Source organism: Convolutriloba macropyga, chromosome 12, assembly GCF_964194025.1.
Source record: "Convolutriloba macropyga chromosome 12, txConMacr16.3, whole genome shotgun sequence".
In the NCBI taxonomy this organism is placed as follows: Eukaryota; Metazoa; Xenacoelomorpha; order Acoela; family Convolutidae; genus Convolutriloba; species Convolutriloba macropyga.
In genome coordinates this window covers 29,263,976-29,284,223 of record NC_134479.1, presented here as the reverse complement: position 1 = coordinate 29,284,223, position 20,248 = coordinate 29,263,976, and the positions used below count along the sequence as shown (strand labels likewise).

The 20,248-nt window shown below is 32.5% G+C and overlaps 1 protein-coding gene across 3 annotated transcripts; it reads left to right on the top strand.

The window, feature by feature from the left end:
* Positions 1-4,825: 4,825 nt before the first annotated feature.
* On the top strand, positions 4,826-17,385 carry LOC142350369 (uncharacterized). 3 transcript variants are annotated; one of them, XM_075402217.1, is made up of 5 exons: positions 4,826-4,870; positions 7,268-7,599; positions 10,864-11,015; positions 14,326-14,453; positions 16,828-17,385. In XM_075402217.1, the coding sequence occupies exons 2-5, from the start codon at positions 7,517-7,519 to the stop codon at positions 17,080-17,082; spliced, it is 618 nt and encodes a 205-aa protein (XP_075258332.1). In that variant the 5' UTR covers positions 4,826-4,870; positions 7,268-7,516; the 3' UTR covers positions 17,083-17,385. The 3 variants fall into 3 exon arrangements, with proteins under 3 accessions (XP_075258332.1, XP_075258331.1, XP_075258329.1); XM_075402216.1 differs by lacking the exon at positions 4,826-4,870 and having other exon boundaries at positions 7,033-7,418; positions 7,476-7,599; XM_075402214.1 differs by lacking the exon at positions 4,826-4,870 and having other exon boundaries at positions 7,033-7,599.
* The last annotated feature ends 2,863 nt before the right edge of the window (positions 17,386-20,248 follow it).

Sequence of the window (20,248 nt, the reverse complement as noted above, 5' to 3'; positions counted from 1 at the left end):
AAAAAAAATAATACAAGACTGTAACGGCAGAGAATTGATAACGAAAAGTTTTTCTACGTCAACAATGAGAAATAAAAGAATCTGTCATCCGAGAAAGTTCCAATTTGTTCTTCAAAACATTCGATCCTTATCTATGAACCTAGACGAGATTGAAGTTTACAATATTAGCACGTCTCAGAAACCCAAAGTAGTTTGCCTTACTGAGACTGGGTTAAATCCTAGCTACAACAATAACTAATAACTGTTTTTTTTGAATGGTTATCGAACAATTATATCCAGCAATCGCAGAAAAAGAGTTGGAGGTGTTGCGTTCTTCTTAAAAAATAACATAAATTGTCAGATAGAAGAAAAATTAGAAACGAATTCCGTTCAACGACTAACAGTTGCAATCAAAACCATAAAAGAACAAATCTGGTTCTCGTGTTTTTACATGCCACCAAATTGCACTAATGAAGCCAATTTCTTGACGGTGTAAAGATATCTCGACAGCCTAATGGTTGACCCAGAAACAAAACACGTACTTTGTGGGGATTTTAACGTTAATTTTTTTTTAAATAAACAGCAAAAATGCAGAAAGTTTGAAAACTCTTTTAGCTGGAAACAATTTTAGTATATCAAACAAAATTGAGCCAAAAAAGGTATCAAATGGCAGAGGTACACTCATTAACGCAACATTTTCTAACTTTTTTTTATAGAAACAAATGTTAAATCAAACTGTATAACAGATCATCACACGGTAGAAGGTTCTTTTGACCTCGATGGCAGTCCAGAAAAGTATAATAAAGCTCTAAAAAGCAGCAATTGGCATAACCTAGATAATCCAATTACAAGAGAAAGACTCGAAAAAAGATCTCAGGTATCAATTTGAGATCCACAGACGTAATATACAGCTTTTACCAATACACAATGCCTTCGAAAAATTTCAAGAAATGCTCACTGAAGCCTTAAAAAGTCATCTCCCTGAAAAAATCGTCCACGAAAAAAGAACAAAATGGAATAACATTGAGCTTAAAAACTTAGCGACGAAATAATGTAGTTTTAAGAAACTGGCAGACGCAACTGGAAGTCCACAATTTAACGAAAATTTTCAAAAAAACTTGTAAAATATCATAAATCCCTCATCCGATCTAAAAAAAACAAACTTTTTATCAAAAGCTACTTAGAACCTATTTGGTAAAAAACAGAAAACTTTTTTCAGCTTTATAGTTCTTTAGCCAGCAATTCAGAGTCTGCTAAAATTTTTTGCTCACAAAACAAAGTAGAAGAATTTAATGAGTTCTTCTCAAACATTTGGAAAAAATTAAATGCAGAATTTGTAACAAGAAGTGCTATTACGATAGAAATTCGATATCTGAAAATGACGTACAGTACGTTATCAACAACTGTAAAAACAATTTTAGCCTTGATTGCTATAACTTGAACTGTTTTTTCATTAAAAAAGTTTCTGTCTGTTTAACAGCTTCCTTAAAATTGTTGTTTAACAGATGCATAGAACTTGGACAATACCCAGAGATTTTTAAAAATTGCATAAGTTAACCGTTCTTCAATAATGTAAATATAGATGACTCATCAAATTTCAGGCCCATTTCGTTGCTACCATTTATAGGAAAAGTCTTTGAGCGAATTTTTTTTGATCGAATTAAGAACTACTTAAACGTTTTTGAAATTCTCTCAGACTCATAATTTGGCTTGAGGCACGGGAAGAGCACAGTTGATGACCTTGCAACCTTAATTGAGGAAATAAGATCAAATCTCCACAACAACATCGAAAAAACTAAATGCACCTTTCTAGACTTAAGAAAGCATTTGATACTGTCGATCACAACAATATACCGATACGATGTTATAGATATGGCCTGCGTGGTCTTATAATCAACTCTTTAAAATCATATTTGTCCAAACGAATGCAATATACCTTAATTGGAGATAAAAAGTCCAAACTGAAACTTATAGAACTAGGCGTACCACAGGGTTCAATTCTTGGCCCTCTTTTGTTTCTTATCTACATGAATGACTTGAGCTTGTCCCAGAAAAATCAAATGTTTTTTTATGCGCCGATGACACTGCTGTGAAGAACAGAAGTTCTGCATTGAAAACTGACGTTGATCACGACAAAGCACTAGATAACGTCAATGATTGGCTCATAAAAAAAAACAAACTAACGCTGAACAAGGAAAGAACAAAACATGCTTTTTGTAAAGAAAAAATGCTGTGTCAAGAACATTCATAAAAAATAATAAAATTGAGGAAAAACAAGGTTTCAAATACCTGGTCATCACGATAGATAATGAACTACGTTTCTCAAAGCACTCAAAGCAAGTAGTCACAAAATTTTCGCCGAATTGTTCTATCTTTCATAAACTGAGAAAAGTTTTGAGAGAATCACAGATGATAAATGCATTTAGAACGTACATACAACCAATAGTACAATACGGTGTCTTGATATACGGGTCAACACTAATCACAACAATTCGAGAAATAGACTAAGTTGTCAAACGTATCGTGCGGCTCATTTTTCATCGAAAAAAGTTTGAAAGCATTTACGAAGAAACAGTAAAACATTGAATCTATTTAGCATAAGAGTAACATGTCTATGAGGTACTTAAGCAAACACTAAAAACATAAGGGGAGAACGTAATATTTCACCAATTTCAAAGGGTTTCTCAATGCAAAACTGCCTTAAAAAAGCAAGCGGTTGATTTAAAACAAAATAACTCTAGGTAAAAATCTATTTCACAGTTTTCCAATAATAGTTAGGATAATGCAGGTCTTAAGAATGCTTCTAGATTACGATGATGAAATAATAGAAAAGATTGAAAGCGTGTCTACTGCCGAAACAAAAAATTTCTGTCATCAATTTCTAGATAAATATATTTTGGGTAATGAGGACATAGTCAGACTGTTGTATGAGTTTTAATATCACAACTCAAAGGCGTTCCAAAGCCAGTATAATTTTTATATTGTTAGGTTTAATGGTACCTTGACAAACAGTGCTTTCTCTTTTTTTTTCATTTTGAATCACTGTCATCCAGATAAACTGAATGAGACACTTGAGAACGGGCCTTCGGCCCAATAGTGCTCTCCTACACAGTCAAATATGTGATTGTATTTGTAAATGTAATTGTGAAGCTACTTATTGACTGATGGAAACATTTTATTATTATTATTATCATTATTATTATTATTTTTATTATTATTATTATTATTATTATTATTATTATTATTATTATTATTATTATTATTATTATTATTATTATTATTATTATTATTATTAGTATTATTATTATTATTATTATTATTATTATTATTATTATTTTTATTATTATTATTATTATTATTATTATCATTATTATTATTATTATTATTATTATTATTATTATTATTATTATTATTTTTAAAATTATTATTATTATTATTATTATTATTACTATTATTATTATTATTACTATTATTATTATTATTATTATTATTATTTTTATTATTATTATTATTATTATTATTATTATTATTATTATTATTATTATTATTATTATTATTATTATTATTAATATTATTGTTATTATTATTATTATTATTATTATTATTATTATTATTATTATTACTATTATTATTATTATTATTATTATTATTATTATTATTATTATTATTATTATTATTATTATTACTAACGCGTTATTTCATTTTTCTATAAGGTTGTGTTTATATTTTGAAACATTTTAGTTTCAAAAGTATTTTAAATTTATATAATTTGATAATCAATTTGTTAGATCAATCATTTGATGTGTTTCATAATCGAAATGAATTTGCCTCAATCACAACCTATCTCGTGTTTATCTAGCTTGGGTAAGCACTATATACATTTGATCTCACTTTGAATTCCCAAATTAGATTTCTAAGTGAGTTAAGAGGTCATATTTTAACTCCTACAATTATTTAAAAATCTAAATTGAAGTTTTAAAATCTAATCTAAATTAAGTAGAGGCCACGCAAGCTTAATTTTGACATTGTTACTTAAAAGACTAAACTGTTTGGGATTTATTAAAAACTTTGGATAGATATTTATATCTGGATCTTATTTTTGGTTGTTAATTAAATATAATAGTGTGCGTGACAAAATTATTTTCTACTTGGCAATTTTTAAGTTGATTTAATACCTCTCGTTTCGTTATCAATCGGTTTTATTATACTTTTTCCTTTTTTAAGGTATCAAAATTTAAATTATAAAACTAATAACCGCTTTTAATTCTGAAGGTAGTCTGTCTATATCTGCTTCAATTGGTAAACAATTGAGCGGATCAAATGTTATGTGCAAACGCACATAAGCGAGCCTGGTTGGGAAAAACGCTTATGTTTGCCTTAAGGCGAAAAGGCTTGTTGCGTGTGCGTTTATCCTGATTAAAATTTGAACAAGCGTACTCTTAATGCACTCAAATTGCTGCAGTATCTAAACTATCCGTATTTATTGTGCAGAATCAGTCACCTTAACCTCTATTTCGCGTAATAGTTTCGGACTCCAAGGTCAAGCAACAAAATCAAATTATTTTTTAGTGTCGTCAAACTAAATTTAACATCGAACCTTTGATTAGTTCAATGACTACTTTCTAATTATCTTCAACAATTTCAAATAAAGCAGCGTCAACAATTTGTCCCTGCAGTTCATGGCCTAACTTAATGTCAACAGTTCGCAAGGTGAAAAAATACGTAACAGTTTTAATTACGTAACAAAATATTGCTCCGTGCAACAAATGAACCAATCAGATCATCGCACTTTGAACTTCCTGCTAAACAATTTGCACGAATTTTGTTGGGTTCATTTTGCACACCAGTTTGGTTACTTGAAGAATGTCACTTCAGATGCGCATGATAGCAGGTAATTATTAGCCGTCATACCATCTACGGCGAGCCAATCATGATACCGCCTATAAAATTTAGTAATTTCTTGTATATTAAATTTCAGACTAAATTGTATGGGAAATGTGAATTTTCGATTGAAGTTAGTATTGAAGATTTTTACAACTCAAGATTCTACTTGAGAAAAAAATAATTCTGTCCTCGAAATTTTTCTCACGCTTTTCTATCATTTAAATTTATAACAATCATTCAAACTTATAAGTTCTTGAATTTTTTGTTACCGATCTTGATTCGTTGTTTTTTTTCATCTAACTGACTATCAATTGATCGAAAAAGACGTATATATGAAAACCTATCCTGTTTTTTTTCAGAAAAAAAGTTAAAGAAATGACAATAACGGTATCATTATGACACTCTTTCATCATTTAAACTTAGCTTGCAATGTTGCCAGATTAATTTCTCTTGTGGCATATAAAAAACTTAGCTTTATCCTGATCGCCCAGATTTGATGCTCCTTGAATTCAAGCTGAAAAAATTGTTTTCTCAGTCTCTTCTCTTTTTCTGAACAGGTAAGTTTAACTTTAAGCCCTCGTATAAATTTTTACTACACGAACAAGATTTAATTTTCCTATTTGGATTTCAATTCAAAGTTTAAGGGTTCCTTCAGATATCATATGTAAAAATACAAAACAGTGGTGCTATTTCCATTAATCTTTAATTGCTGCATATATATTTTCTTGAAAAAGTGGCCTCTCAGCAAAGAGAAGAATCAAAAAATTTTCAGGGAGTCTGATTGGTTGAGAGTTTAAAATACTGTATATATATATGCATTCAATTAACCTTAATTTAACAAAACATAAATCTTGATTATATATTTACCCCATCAGGTCATGTATCCAGAGCCATGGCAATGCTTAAGCGGCCCATGGTTCAATCACAATCGAACGCGAGATCAGTTTCCCCAAAAACGAAACATATTTTATTCTATTCCAGATTAACATTTTTATAAAACTAATTTAAAAAGCTAGATTAAATATTTGTTGAGGAATAAGATTGAATAATTTTTTAGGATAAAATTTCTGTTTTTTGAAATATCAACCATTTTTAACGGCATTTATTAAAACACACATTCCAAAGAGCATCACAAAAAACTGAACTGAACGTCAGTATTGAACCAAGTTTTTGCTCTAGCAAAATTTTTGATTTTCAGTACAATCTGCTGATTTATGCTTGAAAAATTCCAAAGGTCTTACGACATGAAATTGAAAGTGAACACAGCTATTTGAATAACAGAAAACGTACATTTCTCATGGAAATACAGTTTATTTTTTTTTAAATTTTTTGCATGAGCTCAAGTAGTAATCAAAAACAGTAAACAGCTAACAAACAGAACACTAAAAGTGGCAGTGAAAATAACCAGATTTTTTAACGCATTTTTTCCAGATTTGCACTTTTCCGAGAAAATGTAAGTCGTTATTTTGAATGTAATTGCTACTTTTGTATATAAAAACTTTGATCTCATTTGTACATAAAGATAGTCAGAAGTATTCGGATCATAAAAAAACATTTCAAAAAAATAAAGAGCGAGAATAAAAATAATGAAAAAATTTCATTGAAACAGTGTGAAAGTTTTCTTTAAAACTTTTAATTTTGTGGGCCTAAGAAACTTAGTTTTAATTTAGTGGCCCGTGAAAGTCGGCAGTAAAACCCGTGAAGCTTTAGGAGAGAAAAATTTTAGTTTAACAAAAATTTTTCTGAACATTGAACATCTATCAAAATTCGTTTTCTTAAAGATTTTACATTAAGCAAATAAAAGTTTTCCTGTAGGAAACTCAGTTAATATGATCTCTCATATATATAAGTAGAACAAAAAATGCTGCACAATTTAGCCAATTTCTATTGCTTTTTAAGTTTTTGTGACAAAATTTTCTAACAAAACAACATTACTCATTATTATACCTCAACCTTTTCTACAAAATAAATCGACGACAATTTTGTAGAAAATGATCAAATTTTGATTTTTACTATTTTTCTCTATTTTAAGATATTTTCATTTATTTATTTTCTTTCAATTTTTCAATTCTCTTACTTTTCTAAAAATTTTACAGTTCGAATTAAAAAAAGATTATTTCTTTACCTTCATTATTTGAAACAGTGGATAAACAGTGGATTAAAAAAATCCTTGGCATTAAATAACCCAGTTGCTTTTTCAGCTGCTTTCGGCAAATATTACAGGAGGCTTTCAGCCTTCGGAATTAGAGATGCTAGCATAAAAAACATTTTGATCTGTTCAATTTTCTTTGATGAATTCTCAAATCAACCTCAACTTTCAACTTCCGCCATGAAAGTATTTTTTGATGCTGATATGAAACGTTTTTGAGAAGTATTTCATGTCATGTTTCTAATAAAACTTCAGCGTGGTGACGCCAAGTCATTGGGGTCTCGGTTGTCGGATTGTTGGTCAGGCTGTGGTTGACAGGGCGAATGAACACAACGATGACGTCAGAGATGCCAAGCTCCCGTTTAGAACCTCCGTAGTCGCAAATGGCATGGACCGTGCGGTGATTGTATGTCTTCAAATGACTTGTATTTAAGTAATTTCTAACGCTGATTTTTGCTTTTAGCAGCAGCTCTGCTTCAAATTGTGGTGTTCAGTGTATCTGGTATGAGTCTTGGGAAATTTGAGTCAATGGCGTTCCAATTGGCTGGGTATCATGGCGAAGAGGCAATACATTGTTTACAAAATAGGTTGGTTTTCATCAACTAAAAATCGCGGCGTGAGTTGAAAAGCTAGTTTAACTTCAAGAGATGTAAGATTTGCACTTATAATGACCTCTTCAATGTCGGAGTTTATTAAAATAATAAGTTGTGATGCCTGGGTTGAGATCCCGCCGCTTCAAATCAGCGGAGAGAGTGGAAAAAATTTGACTTTTCACCGTTAGCACACCGATTTTTAACCACGGAATCCCTTTTCGTTTTCGGAACCCTTGTCCATTTTCTCGGAACCCTTGTCCATTTTCGGAACCCTTGTCCATTTGGACGGAACCCTTGTCCATTTTCTCAAGCTGCAATCAGTATAGAAAAGTCAAAGAGATTTCAAGCAAAAAGTCGACAAAACGGAAAATATAAAAGTGAAACAGCATTTTGTATGCTGAAGTTAAGACAGTAGCAGCACGAGGCATGTAACATAACCGAAGGAAGTGAGTATCCAAAAAAGCCTATTATCTGCCCTCTTAGAAGAGTTGCTTCTGAGAGTAGAAAAACTGTATACAAATGCACACAAAAAAAACAGTATATTCTTTTTCGAAATTTCTATAAGGACAATGGTCTCCAAATCTAAAGAGTCCCACAACTTAAACCTAAAAATGTCTATGCCCTTGGTCTTTAGAAAACAAACATAAAAAATCAATGAGAAAAAATAAACGACACAAAACGTTTGTCAAAAGTCCATTTAAACTAAAGGATTGAAAATAAATATCACCAAAGTCGTCATTGACGCAAACAGCTTCAAACGACCTTTAATTAACATTCATTAAACAAAGCAGAATCCCAAGCAGGTATCCACTTCTGCAAAAAAAACAGGTGATCATGCAAGAAAAGTAACAACAAATGCAGCAATTATTCAGGAACGAAAAAAAAGCAGATGGTGTCCAAGCCAACAAAAAAGAGCTATGAACTAAAACTGTTGAGGAGAATGCAATTCACCTCTCTAATAAGACAAACATTGAGACCTATCTTCAGTGGGCTTGAAAAACCAAAGAAGATACAAAAACTGGCGAAAGCAAAAAATCCTCATGATTCAAGTATGACAATTTTTTATGGCTTTCGACAGTTTTTGTGTTTTTGATCTTATAACAACTTGTGAAAGTAATTGAAACAAAAAGATAATAACTTAAATGATCAAACAAGTTAACAAATGACTCAAAAGAGAGCTAATGGAACTCTTCGATAAAAAAAAAACGACAGATAAGCAAACAAAATTTAAAAAAACGGACAGATTCCAAAAAACACCAATATGTCTAAAAAATGCTATCAATTTTGTCAAACAGTTAGATTTGAAAGGAAACGATCTAAAGTCTGATTTTTTATCAGAACGATGCGGCTTTTTATTTTTGGCACCAAGAGAAGAACAAAAATAAAGGGCAAAACCCAAGGAATACCAAAATTTTTAGTAAACAAAAGGCGACATAGTCGCAAAATTATTTGATTTGATTTCTTAAAACAGAAGTATACTCACATCGGTTTCACTTGAATAACAGTATGACTCTGCTGTTAAGGAGATTAAGGGTGAAAAAAAACGAAGATTACAGCAAAAGAAAGACGACAAAATAAATGAGTTTAAGTTGCTAATATCTCTGGTCACAAAATATAAAAGATCTCTAAGAAACTTTCAGAAATTTTAGTGCGAAAAAAGGGAACAGCAAAACTAGAAGTGAGATTACCGTTTTTGAAAAAAAAACTGTCTATCAGAAATCAGTTTTTTTTATTTTCACTTTTTATTCCACTTTTTTATTTGAAAGCAGTTGAGAGATCCAAATATCTCAAAAATACTGGCAATAAACTCCTCTCCTCTTTTGCTACAATATGGGGGGCTGTAATAAAAACAATTTGACAACATATAGTTGACAACATACAACAACATAATTTCAAAAAACTGCGAACAGATCTTTAAGAATATAAAACGCCCCAATTTAATTCAATTTATCTGAATTGCGAGAGACCCTTAAAAATATTTGGCTGGAGAGTTGAGAGCCCCCAATAAATATTGAAAAAATGTAACCCCTCCCTCCTATTTATTGTCATTTGTCTCAGCGGAGACATTTTCGTAAAATAAAATTCTAATATGCTCATGAAAAAATGATTTTTAGGTAGCTAAAACCTGCTTTTCAAGTGCTTTCATGTGGTACTTTTAGATTTTTAAAACACCTACTAAATTACCCAATTTGGTCTGCAGAAGAAACATATAAAATGAGCAGTGGAAGATTGTGATTGGCGGTAGAAACTAATGGAGAATTTTGGTATATATAAAAATCGGTAAATGACGGTAAACCAGGTAGATTTATAGGCTTAGCTACTAAATTTATCCTGCAAGAGCTCAGGATCTACTCCCTCTAAACATGTCCTGAATAAACATTTCCTGGAACGTTTCCTAAAAGTTAATCTCATCAAGTACTCATTTTTTGTTTTCGGAAAAATAACAAGTTCTGGAAAAAAAGTTTCTGGAACTAATCAAAGTGGTGGCGGTTTGGGAGCCGGCGCAACTGTTGTGAAAATAAATGGGCCAAAAAGAGATTCAAGCCTGACTTCCCAATTTTTCTTTTTCTTTTTTTTCCAATTCTCTTGTTGCAACGCAATTTTTCAACTCTAATTCTAAAAATTATTTAATGGAATTTGAGTATCGTTTCGGTTCAACTTCTCAGCACCTTTGTCCGTATTCAGATCCTCAATAATAAATATATTTTTCAACGCAAAATTTTCATCGAGTAAAGCAAAATGAGGATGCAGCATCTTTTAAGCACATTTTAATTATTGATCCAAATCGGATAGTTACTGGAATTTCTGATTCTATAAAAATAAAAATAAAATTATCTTCCACTGGGCTGCTTAAACTTTCAAAATATAGTTATCTGAAAATCAGCTTTGAAAGAGCTTGGAGCGCAAGAAGAAAACGATGCGACGGCGGATCAATTTGATGAATTCATTTAAGTTTTGGGTTAAATTGTATGAGTTGAATTTTTATTCTCATCTCATTATAAATTGATTTTAATCAACGCAAAACATGTTAAACTAAGATATGCTTATCTTCACAGTGGCTGTCAAGTCTATTTGGTTAACTATAAAGATTTTCCTGGAAAAGATGGAAAAAGTTTTCGATTGCATGCCTATTGAAAAAAAAGCATCGGCAAAAGAAAATGAAAAAAATACGAAATTTATTTCGATGTATTTTTCGACCAAAAATATTGAATCTTTCGTCTCCAAAAAATGGGGAACTAAAAAATTTTTTCTTTTTAGCAAGTTCTACTGTCTTTTGGGTTGGTTCACAACTGAGAACAGAACACGAACACCCCTAGAGAACGACAGAGCCCTTATTTGGTACTTGGCCTTCAAGCAGTTCAAGAAACTAAACTGGTTCAACATCAACCCACTGATCGTCAAGTACAAAGGTTACGAAATAACCGTTTTTTTAAAAAAATCTGTATGTAACTTAATTTCAATGGAACAATCTGATGCGCTTCAGTGGGGTTTTGGATCTTCTAGAGTATCAATTATCAACTACTTTTTAGATAAACATTTTTTCGATTTTGGATTTTGGGGTCTTCCGATTAATTTTTTGGCCTCGAAACTGTTAATTGATAGGCAGCGTTTCTGTTCATGGTATGGGTTAGATCCTGGTTTTGAGATAATTATATTTTAGTAAAATTTTTTCCATGAAAAGCCTTATCTAGCGTAAAAATTTGACAATCGGCAACAGAACAGAATGAATTATCAATTACTTTTGCTTAACCAAAAAAAAAGATTAAAATCTCTTGCAAAAGTTGAAGCCTTTCCAAATTTCTTACATATTTTCACGCTTCACGGAAAGCATTTTTGAAAGGCGCAAATTCGAGAAGAAGTTTATAGGAAAAGAATCGAATTGCTTGAGACTTTATTTTTCCTTAAATTAGCTTTCTAGGACAGCTGGTTTTTGTACTGAACATATGAGAAGATTTTTAATTCATCACTCGCTTTATTTTTTTTCTTCCCTTCATCTATCATCTACAAATCTCGAAAAATTCAATCACTAGGATTCATTTTGTCCAATTTGTTCAGCAAAACATCTCCGTTTTATTTTGAATTTCAAATCAATCGATGCATCATTATCATAATATTATTCATCTCAACTCAGGAAGTTTGTCAAGTGTTTTCAAGTAGAAGTCGCCAGTTTTCCATAAGAAATTTCGGGACGCATCTCTTATAAAGTCCATTTTGTGTGGTCGAGACTTAAAATTTTGTCCAGCAAATTTTTGGAAGACTAACTCAGAATCAATTTGATAGAACTGAACAGATTACATGTGAGGCACGACTTAGTGCTTTTAAGTGGAAATTGCAAATCTGATATTCTTAATAGAAAAATTTGTGATGATAGCGAGATTTTCGATAAAAAATTCGGAAGCGACTGCCAATACTTTCCCGAGTCGAGAAAAAAAGTTAATCTTGCAAGATTCTTGCAAGATCTTACAAGATTAATTTTTCTTGCAAGTTCTTGCAAGAATCTTGCAAAAATTAACTTATCTTGCAAGATTCTTGCAAGATCTTGCATGATTAATTTTTTTGGGAAAAAAATTGGCTCAAAAACATTTAAAAAACAAAAATAGCGCTAAGAAATAGCCAAAAGAGACGTTCTAGGTCCTTATCCTAAGTCCTATTCAAGCAAAAAAGTTTTTTGGAAAGGTCAATTTTGAATCTAAAAAAAATAAAAAAAAAGCATCACAAAAAGAAACAATGACATCGAATTATCAATCTATCACATTAAAGAAGGTCCTTCGCGCCATTCATACTCTTCTTTCTTTTCTTTTTTCAATTGTTCCTTCTTCTTCTTCTTCAGATTTCTCTTTGCTTGATCGTTCTTCGGGTGTCGTATCGTCACCCTCGGCTGTCGTATCATCGTCTTCGTGTGTCGTTTTGTCGTCTTCGGGTGTCGTATCGTCGTCTTCGGGTGTCGTGCTCTGAGTGTCGTCTATTCCTGAAGAGAAAAAAACTGGACAACACAGAACAGCAGAAAGACTTCCATGCACAAACATGCATGGATACCCCTTACTAAACAACCCAAAGACGCCAAAGCAGATCAAATCTTAATGCTTGCGCCAAACACCTAGGGGACAGAGAGAGTAAAAAGAGGAAAATATCTTGCAAGGTTATCTCCGTCTTGCAAGATGGTGCAAGATTAATTTTTTTGCAACATTCTTGCAAGATTTTGCCAAATTAATTTTTGTTCTTGACTAGAAATGTTAAAAAATTGACTACGAGAAATCCAGAACGATTTCGTAAGCGTTTTTGCAACTTCACCTCTCGACGAGTTCAAATTACGCTAAACACAAAAAGTAATTGAGAAACTATAGTTTAACGAAGTAAAAACTCAATGTCTCACATTAAATAGTGGGGTCTTGCCACTTTCAATAAAAGTTAGGGAAGATTTATACATAATTACTCAACTACTCGAGTCTTCTTTTGCTACTTTTACCTAAAATGCTACGCTATCAAACCCGATATCCATTGAATTGTCACTAAAAGTAAAGTTGTCCTTAGTCAACAGCAACTTATTTCGCTTTTTCTGACGTTTAAAGTAAAAACAAATTTAGTAAAATCAGCGAACTCAGTTTTTGTTACACTTTGAGTCAACTTGATTTTTAAGTTAAGATTCTATAGAGTTTGGCCTTTTTTCATTGGGATGAGATCAGTTGGTGTAACGTTTTATTTCAATATAACACGTGGAAATATCTAACGTAGGGAAGCAGTTATGTAAAAACATTTTCCAGACGATTGATATTGGTGGTGTAGTTTCTAGTCGAATATTGAATTTTTACTAATTTATAATACTACAGGTTTCAAATTTTCGATCATCAGTAAAAGGTTACGATTTTTATTATCAACTTCATCATCCCAAGCGTCGGTTTTGGTGTCATTATCCCGAGTCAGCATCAATTAAAGCAAAAACAATACCATTACGCTGCTACTAGACTTCAACTAACAACCCGTAATTTTCGTCACGTTTGAACTTTCACGATTGTCGGTTAGCTATATATAAAGCGAGACAATCCTTCAGCTTTGGGGAGAAACCGATTTCAGAACTGACAACGAGAGCAAGTTTATCAACCGAGACTCAACTTTCAATCAAACGTCATGGAGATTTTACAATCAAATATGCAAGGCTGGCGATTGTAAATAAAAGTTAACTCAGCGTTTAAGAACCAAACTGAAACATTTCAGGTGAATCTGATTTGAGTTTGAACAAAGTGAACTACTGCTAGAGGCGAAGAAAACTCAACTAGTGACCAGAAGACAGTTTGTTCAACTAAGATTGTCTGGCTCCAAGCATCAGATAAGCGACGCGGTAAAACCGTATCTTTGCAGTCTTAACCTGCGCAATTGATCCTCAAATCATATATCGACGAGTCCCTAAGACAAACTGAAGCTATACGAAATTAGGATTAAAATTGCATTCCATGAAAGCTGAACCAACTAAAGCTGAACTGTATAAAATTAGTTCCTCAAAACTACCGAAATGAGACAAAAATATTCAATGTACCTTGTTGTAGAGGTACAAATGACGTAAAACTGTTGCAAAAACGATACAGAAACATATACAACGCGATTCAACTCTGCTAGAAAAAGGAATCTTGGATTAGGCTGCGATCGATTGTCAATATTTGCTCTAGATATTAACTTGTCATTTATGTTCATGTGCTGTTTTAAAAAGTACTCTTGTCGTTTCAGCTGCGTGTTGCATGTACCAATCAGAGCAATATTACGCAACAGGTCGAAAGAGTGGCTACTCTCCCCATGAATATATGGAAAGATTGTCCGACTTCAGAGACGAAGGCAAACATCTCAACTCCATAACGGTTAGTAAAGTTTTGACCGAGTGTATACACCAGCTGCCCGGGTCGAGGTTTGGCGGAGAATTTTCGTAAGCAGCGAGGTGAAATGCGGTGTAAATAAATAATTTTTGCTGCGTAATTCTTACATCTTTTTGCGGTGAAAGTGTTGAATCATGCTGAATTATTTATTCTCACCGCATTCAACTAAAATCTTACAAACAAAGAAGCTTCCGTACACGGGGTCGCACCTCTCATCTCCTGAATGTCTACAAATTCTAATGCCACTGCGCCATCTGTCACTTAATTCTTTGATATTTCCCCCTGAGTTTAAATCAGATTCAATAAGCGTTGGAAAACAAATGCCATGCGGGGAATTTTTGTAAGAAATGGGGCGAACTTTGCGGTGAGTTTTTGTATGAATTGTGGTGAAATGTGGTGAATTATTTTTTTTTCACCGCATTCACCACTTGTCGTATATTAATCTGCTACAAAAATTGATGCGGTGAATTTTTTTAAGAAATGCGGTGAAATGCGCTGAATAATTTTTTCGCCCCATTCACCACAATTAACGCATTGCTTGCAAAAATTTACCCAATATCCTTGGCCTGGGTGTTGTTGCTTTTCAAGTTGTTGTTGATTTTCAAGTTGTTGTTTCAGGTCAAGCAATTTTTTTGTGTGTATCTGTGTGTTTGCATGTGTGTGCGCGTGTGTGTGTGGGTGTGTGTGAGAGAGAGTATGTAAATTTGGGTATGTGTCTATGTGAGTTTGTTTGTGTGTGTTGGTGTACGTGAATTTCAGAACTTTAGTTTAGGTGTGTGTGCTTGTGTGTTTGAGTGAGTATGTGTGGTTGTGTGTGTGTGTTTGTGTGTATATAAGAAAGAAAGAGAGAGAGAGAGAAACAAAGACAGACAGAGAGAGAGAGAGAGAAAAAAGAGAGAGAGAGAGAGAGAGAGAGAGAGAGAGAGAGAGAGACTTATTAAGACAATAATAAGCTTGCAAAATATTATCTATTATCCTAGAACAGCTTTCTTGAAAAACGGGCTCCATGAATCGCAAACGTTTTTTGTTTTTAATGTTTTTGTTCTCAATTTACCCCTAATATTGGGTTTTTAAAATTGTTCCTCCAAATAGCAGCATTACAATGAATTCGACACTTTTTTAAATCAGAATTTGCACTTGGCCCTGTTCAAATTTTTGTAAGATCCCTGTAATGTATATATTAGTTGTTATTAGTATTCTCACGGAAATGGAAGCCAGTTATTTAGTTATGATGAAAACCAGTAAAGATCCAATATTGAGAGTTTGAATTCAATGACAATCTGCTCAATGACAACGAATCCAACGGCGCAGAGGAATTAGGCGGAAACTCGATTTCGCTAAAGAAAAGTTTGTACACATTGGGTAAACCTTTCAAACTTATATTATCTGGAAATTAGGCAAAACAAACTTAAAACCTAATTGACAGAATTAAACAGCCAATTGACCCTAACAATTGACTGAATTTAAAATTAAGTTAATTATCTGTATGTAAAAATCACCAATTTTGCTAAAGATGAGTATTTTAACCCCTTCATCGCACTACCAACCCTTTTGTCCCAAAATAACAGGCGCTAAATAAAGAATAATGTATGTGTAAAATAATTCTCTCATTGCCCGGATCAAAATCACGTAGCATTGAATCATAGTATTCAAATTCAGTAGTTTTACTCAGAATTTTACTATATATTCATGTCATTTCTCAAGATAAGATCAGAAATTTGGCGTAAATTTGTTCGTTTCGGCGTGCATTTACTGGTTTTGGCGGTTTTTTCTAATGTTAAGACGTTACTTGCTATCTTTCAAGAATGTAAGTCAACTTCATGCTCAAATAGTGCATAGTCCAATATTTCCTTTTTTTGAAATTTTTATACTTTTTCATGAATTTCCTGTGAATATTATGGGAATCAAAACCAGAGATGTGCAGCTTATTTTGAAAAATAGTATCCGTACGACCTATACTGGGGATCATGAGTAGAAAGATGATCTTACGATACACTGATACAGTACCGGGTTGACGATATGCAAATCGAATACAATGTTTCAATACTGACATGCTATGGGACTAGGCTCCATGTACGCTAATTCCACTTTTGTAGAGCATTGGTCAATAACAAGAAAAAAACACTGAGTCTATTTTGAATGAGTGGGATAAGCATTATTAAAAGTCTGCACAAAAAGTGAACTTTGACATTATTATAAGAAAATTTTTCTAATGAGGACAAATTTTAGGCAAAATTGACAACTTTATAAGTTGCCAAACAAAATTATAACGTTATAACCTTCAACGCTGTTTGCGGTAATTATTGCGACATTATATAGCGGTGAAGCCCCATCAGATTGTCTCGATTTCGTGTTTTAGGTGAGATTCAACGAAACTCAATGCGTCAACATAATCGAACGTCTTACATACGGCACTCAAGTTCCAGATGTCCTCGTTGTAGGAGTCGACGATTCGCTCGTCAATTTAGAAATACCTGTCATGGTAGTGCCCCCAGAATCGTACAGCATAGAGATTTTTGACATCCGAACATCCAGACGGCAAATGGCAGAAACTTTGACATTTCGTTGGTTCAAGGGATACTATATATGCAAAGACCATCCTGAGTTTTGTTAAATTCCGGAGCAAATTTTGGACAGCGCCCTGGACGGCTTCTGTCTCAGACAAAATAGTCCCAAATAACAACCAGACGAAGCATTTTGATGAAAAAAGTACCTAACTTAGCTGATAGTAATTAATGATCAACCAATTACTCACGCGAAGCACTTCGATCATAAATTAAAGTGACTACTTAAAAACAGATTAACAAACAGTGCTTCGTAACTGGATAAAATCAATAATACACAGAGATTTGAATAATAGTATAATTTGTAAACTGCTATAATCATTTTTAATCTCTTTATTATTTGGGACTTTTTTGTCGGGGTCAGCTTTTTATGTTTACGGAAATTTCCAAACTCCCTGAGTAGTTGAATTTAGTTTAAAATGACAGTTAAAATTAAAATTAGAATTAATTGTTAGAATTGCTTAAAAAATCTGATGCTTTATTCCTGATTTTTTAAATAGAATTTTGGTAATTTGGGTTTCAGATATAAAGAAAAACTGCACCATATTTTTGAGTATTGGAACATTGCGATCTATTTTTTTTGTACGAAAACGTTGAAACTGTCCACTTACGGCAAACACACGACTTTAAAGTGGATAGCTTCTGGACCAAAGATGAAACTTATCTGGGTCTCATTAAAGCGCGAAATTATGGGGGAAGAACAATTTATCAGGCTTTAGTTATAATCAAGATTAGAACATCTTTTTCTCGGACAGCCACGAAGCAAATATCTTTTATTTTGCCCTATTATGAAACCTCTACAATGTGTATGAGAATTGTTTTTTTTTTCTCGTTACGACCAACATTTTGAATTTAAGCTTGATGTAGACGGCACGTAGCCTCCTATCCCAGGAACCTTTCCCAAAACCATCATAATCTCAGTTTATATAATTCAAGTTTGTTTTCTCTGCAAAAGTAACATTTCTGAGTTTCGTCCTTCCTGTGTTCTAAAGCCAATATGTTCAGCTAATTATTGTAAGCGCAAAAAACACAAGCCGCACTCATTTATTCTGAAAATTGTGAGGTGCATACCACACCTGTAAACTGTTGTTAAATAGTCTCTCTGTTCTAGTCAGAAATATAAAACTGAATACAATCTTCCAAAACATTTGTCTCGCTCAAATCCGACATAAAATCAGGGAAATGCATCAAGTATATCAGCCGTATAATATTTCCAATTTAAATTTATAAGCTGTCAGATTTTCTAAAGTAAGCCACAGTCCAATTATCTTCCCCCATGCATTGTTCATGGCACTCCAAACCTTATGTTACAAACTGCTCAAAGCAGTTTTATAGTTCGTAAGGCTATACCCACCTTGGCTAAGGTTTATTTTAATTGCATCCAAAAGGCACGTCTCTAATTTTTGTTCCGACCTCCACTTTAGTGGGGAGGGAGGAAATATATACTCAACTGGGTTTTTTTTGTTCAGTCAATTTTGGCCGATCGATATATTTTTTTAAAGAATTGTGAGTGGTATCATTGAAAAGCACGTACATCCTAGAATATGGAATTAAAAAGATTTTTTCGATTTTTGTTTCTTACAGGGAGTTATCGAGTATTAAAGTTTTGTGAACATTCAACTGTTTTTGTTCACATTTTCAGGAAGTTTTGCTAAAATTTGGCACATTTTCGGTAATATAATTTAAATTTAGTTTAAAATTATAACGGCAGAGTGTTATTGTTACCAATAGATATAGAACAGCATTGCTGAATTGTTTCTAAGAAGTTTTATTGGCTAAAGTGACCTATATTATTAGTGACCTTATTAGTGACCTAGAAACCTTAACATAGACTCCCTAACCTCCAAAAGAGCGCTAGCTGAATTTAGGCGCCCTATGAAAGTCTTCTGGAAACAAAATTTTGCCGTTTTTGCATATTTAACTCTATAATTATACAAAAGGCAACGCTTTTTTTTGTTAATATTTGAAGAATTTCACTCAACAATTGGTCTAATTCGCAAACACTTGAAATACTTGGTCGGTTTGTTGGTCGTGCGGCAAAAACGGGGATAGGTTTGATATTATCATGTATTCCTAGAATCAGAAACTTTCAATTTTTATTTTAATGCAGCCTTCTTTCAAAAATTTTTGCTTTTGTTCTTTTAATATTAATTATTGACAAAAGTTTATATTCAGGGCACCATTAATGACAGCTCCCACTTAAGTAAACATAAAAATGAATGTAGATAGAGTCTATTTTCAGAGAACCATAGGGTTCTAATGGCTTTGAGGAATGTATTTGTTTTAATGAAATTTCAGTGATTTTTTTAAACTTGTCATTCTCATATATTATTTTAGTCAACTTCTGCGTTTTTCAGTAAAAACAAGTCAAACGCTCTTCCCTTAAGCGTACAATCTAAGTTCGTGGTGGATTGTTTTAACTGAAGGTTTTCTTGCTTTTGGTACTACGAGTTTTCATACAAACTTTTATGATTTTGGTGCATAATTGCCTATTTTTGCTGTTGTTTTTGTTTCTTTGGTAAAGTGTCAGAATATATAACTGTCTAACTGAACAAAGCGTTAAACACTTAGAGTTGACAATTTTTGTTGTTTTCATTTCGTATGGTTTTGAGGGCTGCGACACCATTCTCTTGCAGAATTTGGTAGAATTTTTTGGCCCTCTGTTTGTTGTTAACTTTTGTTGTTGTATGCCAAATATTTGGTGATGAAAGGTCTCAGTGGCCAACTATAGCTGAATCATTAAATTTTATAGCCAATATCGGTAAATAGCTAATGATTTCATTGACTTTCAGATCAAATTCCTAAAGAGAGAGTAATAGTATTCTTCAACTTGTCCCTTTCAGTTCACTTTCGGGTATAGTTTCGTTTTTAACATTGTTGTATCATTTTCCTAGCCTCGCATTATTTAGAATTTTTTAATGTTTTGTTGAATCAAACAAAAAATTCACTGTTGTCTAAACGTTTTGACTAATGTCTTCAGGGCTTAGAAATTTTTTTCAGAAGATATTTGCGAAATTTAGATACTTTTCATTTTTTTTGTTTCTTTTTGCTGTCAATTTGTGACAGTCGTTTAACAAAAAGACTTAATGATAATGAAACAAGACGCAAGTGAAAATTTTAAGTTCTCCTGGATAATTTTTTAAAAATTTAATGGTTTTAACAATGTGGTTTCGTAAAATTTTGTGTAAAATTTTTTAGATCAGCTTGTACTTAATG